This window comes from Limulus polyphemus, unplaced genomic scaffold (genome assembly GCF_000517525.1).
Source record: "Limulus polyphemus unplaced genomic scaffold, Limulus_polyphemus-2.1.2 Scaffold230, whole genome shotgun sequence".
Taxonomy (NCBI): Eukaryota; Metazoa; Arthropoda; class Merostomata; order Xiphosura; family Limulidae; genus Limulus; species Limulus polyphemus.
The window spans coordinates 494,744-503,144 of NW_013665840.1; the positions used below are offsets into that span (position 1 = coordinate 494,744).

Below are 8,401 nucleotides of genomic sequence, written 5' to 3' on the forward strand. Positions count from 1 at the left end.
CTATAAATCACAGTGATTCACAATCTGGATAACTTTATATTACCATCACTACTGTTTGCTTCTTTAATTATCTATCTATCGCTGGCTTCTCTGCCAGGTTTATATACTAACAAAGGGGGCCTCCCGAACACACTCAGTCTTCCCCGATCATTCAAGAAATTCATCACGTGCCACCAGCGTCACGTGACTTCCACTGTCTTAACAATATTTATATACAAATTAAATAAACAAAGCTTTTTTTATTGAATTAATTTCAACTGGGAAGTTGAATGTGTGAAAGAACAACTAATGGTTTATTTTTAAAATTAATACTGTAATTTTGCCTTTGAGATGGGATGTACTCATCAGGGTGTGATAGAGTTAACTCACTTGATACATGATTGGTCAATTTGATCAACCACGTGACCTCTTTGTACTCATTTAAAGTCTTTATAGGTTTAATAATTTTAACTTTGGCAGTCTTTCAGTTAACATTATAAGTCTTTCACATACCAAAATCATATTTTTAGTGAAGTACTTTTAATAAACTAAAATAAAGATTTGTCCATGAATATATTGAGTATTTGTGTTGAATAGTCCATATGCAAAGTGATTTTCATGTTAAGATTAAAAATACTTTTATTCATATCAAATTTAATTTGTGTGATTTATAAAACCTCCTAAATACACACAAAATGTTTGTTTTCAGTAAGACGTTATATTTTATCTGTTATTGTCTCTACCCTAACTTCTTACAAGGTTAGTCAATTTGACTGACCTTGTAAATCCCCCCCAAATAGAAATATATCTAAATTACCCTCTTTTTCTTTCCAGAATGACTTCATATGTAGCGTGAAACTACATTTGTTTATCCTAAGAAGATTTAAACTCTTTAAACCATGTCTAACTACTATCTATGCCATTATAAGTTGTAAATCACTCGAGGAACGTGCATCTCATGTTAGGCTATGGAATTACATTACCCACGAGCTACTCTGAGCTGCTCACGTGTGTGTCTCATGAAACATTTTTATTATATTATTATTATTCATTTTACCTCATCTAACCTTCACTAACTTAAAAAGATCTCTATTTTTACATTTTAGTTACTTTTATAATAATAAATACAGAATAAGCATGAAAAATAAGAAATAAGGTACTTACCTAATCTTCTTTTTTTTTTTCCTGTTGATTGTCTATGAAATCTAACCCTACTTTTTTTATAGCAATGCACCCAAGAACATATACTAATAAACATGCACAAAGCAGATAATTTCCCTTAAATCTTAAATTTTTTCTGGTTTTCTAACTGTGTGACAAGAGCTGTTACAAAGTCATCCAAGCTAGTTGTTAAGTTTCCCACAGGAATAAACCATGTATTATAAGTGAAATTGACGGTTATCTGTTCAGAACACAACATTATATATCATTTGATAGATAAAACCTTCACTTTCTATTGATTGTATGTAATATATGATTAAACATAAATGAGAACTATTAACAAATCCTGAAAGAGAGGCTGTGACAGGTGGGTGTGGCAGGAGCAGTAGCGTGCAGAGAGAGGGGGGGCAAAAGGTGCTGGGGCCCCGAGCATCCATATCGGGAGGGCATCCAACGCAAAGAGTTGAATGGAATAGTAGAACCCTTTCCGCCCTTCCCCAAGGTCTTAGGTACAAGGCCCCTGGCATCATAGAACCTCTGCACGCCAGTGATGATTTTATAGTGAGTAATTTACGTTAAATGTTATACTTTTTGAACGGGTGGTGAATAAATTAGAAAAGATGGGATGCCTAGAGATAAAATGTCATTTCTCACACCAGGGGAAATTCTGGATTATTTTTAAATATTGCCTTATCAAATTTAAGAACTTAACACTTATATACTATTAAAATATGGATTATTAGATAAGATTTTATGCTATACTAATTGGTATAACATAAACAAAACGTAGTTTAATAAAATTTTGAATCTAAGACACTAAAACAAAGTGTCGTGCAGTAAAGGATACCTGTGGCGATAGCGTTAAACCAAGTACATAATATTGGCATCGAGTTTTTTATGGATGGCTTCTGCCAGGAGTCAACAAATGAACGAGTTTTCAGTCTCCATGCTGAGACCTTCAATAAAGGCACAAAAACTTGAATACTGCCCACCACTCCATACTAAACAAATCCAGTTGACACAAGTAACATATAATAGTAATTTGACAAACAATGGTTTATTAGTATAATGAATTGATTTTATTTTGAGGAATATACATGTTTCAAACACAACAATGGTCTGAATAAGACAGACAAACGTTTTGTCGAAACATGTAGTATGTAACTCAAAATATAACCATTACATTATAATTATAAATTGTCATGAATTTACTATTATGTTAGCATAATGTTCTTCCATATACAAGTGCCAGTAACATGTGATGTTTTCATTGTATACATTAGACTTCATGAGCTTTCACATTGTTTTAGGTTATGCATTTGCACTTCTTAACACAGTATCTCAAGTCAATAGAGAAAGAAATATAAAATTTGAAAAGACATATTTCATGTTTGAGTGAAGTTATTCTTTTTTAATTCATGCACAAAGGAATATTTCTTGATATAAAATAAAAACAATAAAATACCTTGTTTGCACTCATCATAACAAGAAAAATTGAATATAAACTTACATACCAATCCTAAGCTAGTAACACATTAAACCTATCTAGCATACATAGAAAAAATTCTTACTGTATTTTCTTTGTCTGTGATTGAGTACTTGAGACGAGTCTCAAGCCCCCGTATCTGTGACTGGATGGTGTTCAAGTCTGACTCCTTCCTAGTTTTTTTCACCATCTCTTTCAACTCTTCTGTTAGTTTTTCTTTTCGATACTTGAGGTTGTGCAGAGCTTTTTCATCCCATCGCCGAGCTCGTTTGGCAAGGTCTCTAAAGAATAAATTATGCTAAAGAATACTAAGCAAGTATGTTATAAAATGCTGTAAAGATGTGTATGGGTTATCTTGATGTCATTAAAAAAATAATAATAATATAATTCTTTAGCTCTTGGAACTATTTATCATGAATTAAATAAAAGTTCAGAATATTACTGTAATACTTCTGGTATAAGGTTCAAAAAGCTTGTTTCATGTGAAACCTTTGGGCCTAAGCTGGAAGATAACTGATATGCTCACTGTGATAAATCTGAAATTAATTTTGAGTATAATACATGTAATACAAAATAATGATAGCAGAACCATAAGTTTTATTTTTTGATAAGCATAGATAAAAGTATACTTTAAATATGTTTATACTAGAAAGTGTCCTGTTATGCCAACAAATTGACAGCAGGAACCATTATTTATACTACTGCGTGCAGAAAGATTTAAAATATTTTAACTGTTGTGAAACTGGAAAGCTTCCTGTTATACCAATAAACTAGCTGCATAGACCATTATTTAAATGACTATGTGGAGAAAGATATAAAACGTTTCAGCAACACATTGGCTGCAGGAACCATTACCTGCACAACTATGTGGTGAAAGATTTAAAATGTTTACAGTGAAAAATTTACATGTGACCTTTTATATCAGAAAATACCAAAAACCTATGTTATAATACTTAGACTCACGTGCTGCCTCCCGAGATAAATCCATTCTTCTGATAGTATGTACCATCTAAAGCCACAGCCTGAAACCAGACATGACTGATTACTTTAGAGATATGAACACACAAAAATACAGGCAAACCAAGCAATAAAGGAAATTAATTTTTTTGCCAGATGTAACAATAAAATGAAACTAATTATTTTGGCAAACCTAACAAAAATAAAAGAAATTAATTTTTTTGGTTCACCAAACAATAAAAAAGCATGATGTATAATGAATAGTAAACTAAGTTATTAAAATTCACTTTTTACACTTAAACAGAGATCATTTCAAAGTTCATATTTTCCTAAATTGAAAACATATTTCCAATAATACTTATCTCCTTTCACACTTATTGCTATTACTCGACTGCCTACCTAAGCATTGGTCTAATTTTTTCTTGCTTGCTTTAGTCTTTTATACCCCACTCAATTGCCCTTGGTGATATATATTTTGTAGCCCTCTCCACCTGGTACAGTATACAAGCACATCATTCAGATAATGTTATCACGTTTTGTACATTGATTCAATCCCAGTCTCTAACACCAGCTCATAGTGGGGAGGAAGGGTGGGAGAGTAAGAAAGGAGGCAAGTATTATTGGAAATACATTTTCAATGTAGAAAAATGTTAACTTCCAAAACATACTTACCTCTTCTCCAACTTACAGCTACAATCCCACATTGAAAGGGTGAAGGAGCTGGTGAGGGCATTATCCATACAGAAAGCATCTGCATAGATCATGGGTGTGTCAACAGAAGATTGGCATCCTAGTGGGGGAACCACATTACATCCAGAACAGGTATGCTCTTCACCCAGAACTTAATTGCTGTATTGTGGGTGTAATTTCACCTGATTTATCATCACTATAGGTCAGACCCCAACCATATAGCTGAGGTTCCATTACTCTGAGTTGGAATTAAAGAGCCATAGTCCCTATATCCCCCATTGGTGGCTTAGGCAATTGGACCACAAACTATATACATATATATACTTATGAATTGACCCCAACCTGTAGCCATTGAGTGATGCATTCGGAGTCACCGGAATCATGATGAGAAAGTGAGCAACACAGAAGTGGACAAACCTTCTCCTCAACTTGAAGAAGTATGAAAGGCAACACCCCAGACTTGGAATGACAGGATTGTGTATGCCTTACTCAACCTAAGGAAACAGAACTCATTCAGTCTGGAATAGTGAACACTTATCCTCACTACCCAACCAAGATAAATTCCACTTGCCCCTGAAATCATGGAGGGATGTGGAACAGCAGTGCTCAACCAAGGACCCAGGATGGGACCACACAGCATTTGGAATTACAAGAAGATGGTGGACCTTCTTCCATGAACAATGTAATGAATCAATATTGATCAAAAAGAAGGGCCATGCTCAACTCAATCAGATAGCTAAGCATAAAATCTGAACCGATATTATGAGTAGGCTCCCATGTAGGCTGGTGCCACTCTTACTGACATCAGGGACTGGGATAGGAGGGCCCCAAAGTTCACCCTCATCTCCAAGAGTAGAGGAATTCACTCTTAACACTCTGGAGGAAAAGCCTCTGTCCATCACCCAAGTGACTGGAAACAGGGTGTGGTAATGTGTGTTGAGGAGTCATGAGGAACAGTGAAATAGGTGAAGCAAGTTCCCTAAATTTTTAAAAGCAAACGAACCCCAATTTATTCAATCCAATGATTCCCAGGAACGGGCAGTTTTCCCTTATGCTTTACTCATGATAGTCCATGAGTGGTGGTCCAGCATAGTAAAGTAATACCACCCAGTCAGCCTCTAGGCAGTCTTATGGAACACTTCATTTCTACAGAGCCTGTTGCAACCCGTACAAAGTATATTGAATTAGTGGCTGCTAGTGCAGAATTGTTTGATAAAAGCACATCTGCCTGGGCAACACTTGTCACAGGGTGGGATCCTGTAAAAACAAGTTAAGGGACCCTGAAAGGTAGCAATGAAAATAGTCACAGTGTCTTGGGTAAGAAGAACTGGTCTGAGGATGTAGAGAGAAAGCAGTTTGTGGACAAACAGCACAAATCACTCTGACCTGTGATGTCTGTAGGTCAGCAGCCATGTAAAATAAACCTTCAAGTAAAAGGGATACATGGCATATAAGAGTCAAGTCACAAACAGGTGTTGAGAATGTGTATGTAATGTAACCTTAATATACCTGTTAGGCAACTGGAATGGTCATTTGGGACCAAGGACCCAAAGCGACTTCAGGAATCTGGAGAGTACTGGGGACTCAAAAATATGTAGTTGCAACAATCAAACAGTAGTTGATAAGGCTGCCTTAAACAGGGCAATTGTGGAAGATGCACGAACCTCTGACATAAAGCCAGGTCAAAAAAAAAGGTATGGTTGGCACTTCTAATTGAAATGGATTCAACCTCCTCTCAATAAACCATTGACGATATGCATATCATTTTTGTTGATTTCGAACTAAGCAAAAACTGAAACAGATACATGGCAATCTTAGAAATTAAACCCAGATGCCAAGCAAAAAACCCAATGCCTGAAGCTTGAGCTTCTGGATAGCCAGGTATACTATATAAAATCATGAGATAACCTAAGAAGTGGAAGAGATGCACACTCCGGAAGGTACTGCAGAAGCACAAACCAGGGTGTAGCAGCCAATCTGGTGCTATCGACAGGACCCGACATTGGGTCAGAACAAGTTATATTTAGTACCCTGGGTAACATATGAAGTAGAGAGAAGGCTTACTTTTAATCCCATCCTGTCTTGATGGAATCCATCTCTTGCCAAAGCCCAAAGATGAGTAACTGGAAAACAAATTGCCAGTAGTTGGGTGATCTAATGAGAAGTGAATCCACCAATCAGTTGCAAAATGAGAGCCAATCCAACAGAACCTTGCAAGGCAGCATCTATTCTGTCAGGAGAATCTGTTTGGATTGAGACAATTGACCTGCTACCACAGGCATCACCCGTGGAACATGGCAAGCTAGTAGGGTGATAAGATAGGAATGTTCCTGAGAAAGACAAAGAGCCGTGGACTAAGTGCCTCCTCGATAAGAAAGACAAAACACCACCACAAAATTGTCAGAGTGAAGCCTGATGCTTTTCCCCTTAATAAGCCCAAATCATGAGGCATTGCCTGTTGAAGAGCAAGAAGGACTAAAACATTGTTTAGGGACTCCTCTTCATCCATGAGTAGACCCTGGTATTCCTGACTGTTGGTATAAGCACCCCATCCTTGAAGCAAGGCAATTATGAAAAGATGGAACTCTGGATGACGTGGCGATAGAGGAATCCATGTTATAGTAGTGTCCTGACTTAAAAATCCCTTGAGATTAAAGAATAATCCTGACTAAGGAAATTGGAGAAACCAGTGAATGGGATGTTAAAGACCATTATCTCTTTCAGCATGGGCTAGGTCCCTAGAACTGACCTCTTAATAATTTTATGCTTGTTATAGTTTCATGCTATAACTTTTAAATTAGTAAGCATATGTTTATGAATTGGGCAGATTATCAGTAAACATTACAATACTTTCATATGCAAAATATAATTTTTTTATTAAGTCTTAAGGTTTATAAAGCAATGTTTTTCTCATGTCTTTTTTTTTTTCTTTTTGCATGTTGCTTATCCAACATACAAAGCAATTTTCATTTTAAGATTAAAAATACTTTTACGCATAAGAACATTTTCAAATTTTCACATGGAAAATTTTTATAATGTCCAGATAATTATGAAACATTTCTTAAGAAAAAACTTTATATTTTATCTGTTATTTTCAGTAATGAATCTCTGTATGGGTTCAGTAGATTTGACTGATCTCATAACCACCATAAAAAAAGTAGGAAATAAATATAAATTATGCTTTTTTTGTTCTAGAATTACTACATATTATAACACAAAAACACAAATGTTCAGACTAAATAGCTTAAATCTCATAACATTATACATCTATATATATTTATTATCTTTTATTATATTGACCTTTCAGCCATACCTGGCTAAAATTACAGAAGTTGCAATGACTTGGTGCATGTGCACTCATGTTACTGTATCCAAGAATGTAAAACTGACCTTTAGTCTTTACAAAGTGATCTGTCTTGGCTGTGTTTTAGTAGACTAGTATTTTGTAAACTACAGTCGCATTTCAATTACTATACATTATATATGTATATAGATTATTGCTATTTAGAAACAAGTTTTTAAACTTATTTTTCTTAAGCATAGAACATTAAATAAAGAAGTAAAGCAAACAAATATCTCTTCTAGTTATGACCTTTGTACTTGTTGCCGTAGGTTGCTAAGCCTTATCAAATTTCACATCCGGAGGATAGGTTTTATATATATACATTTTGAAATAACCAAAAATCATAAATTGCTACATTAATACCATAGAATTCCAGTATAATTTATCAAGCTTAGTAACTAAGATGTATTTCAGTCTAAAAATATAAAATTTAAAGCATACTAAAGACACACCCTAGCTCTTTGAAATCTTGGTTCAAGAGAAAGAAATGGCATCCTAAGAATTTAAAATGGCTAAGAAAGCCACTAGGGGACATTATGAGCTTTCAATTGGTTATTCATTTCATATATAGAAGTAAGTGTATATGAGGGAGCATTTCCAAAAATGGAAAGAGGTGGGTGGGATGCCACTGTGTTTGATTCATTACATGAACAATATATTAGCAATTAGAAAAGACAAGAGCTTCTTATTTTATATTCTAGCTTTTCAATATCAGTAATTTGAGTTCCTAATTCATATGAAACTATAGACTTAGTATTTTGACATCACAAACATCTAATTTGAAC

General features: G+C 34.8%; 1 protein-coding gene across 7 annotated transcripts in view; it reads right to left on the bottom strand.

Moving 5' to 3' along the window:
- Positions 1 to 8,401, bottom strand: part of LOC106478602 (structural maintenance of chromosomes protein 1A-like) — a 160,082-nt gene that overhangs the window by 69,142 nt on the left and 82,539 nt on the right. For all 7 annotated transcript variants that reach the window (XM_022382210.1, XM_022382209.1, XM_013939157.2 and 4 more), the window contains 2 exons: positions 3,590 to 3,648; positions 2,712 to 2,907 (listed from right to left, as the gene is read on the bottom strand). In XM_022382210.1, the coding sequence (XP_022237918.1) occupies positions 2,712 to 2,907; positions 3,590 to 3,648 (255 nt within the window). The remainder of the gene's footprint in view (positions 1 to 2,711; positions 2,908 to 3,589; positions 3,649 to 8,401) is intronic.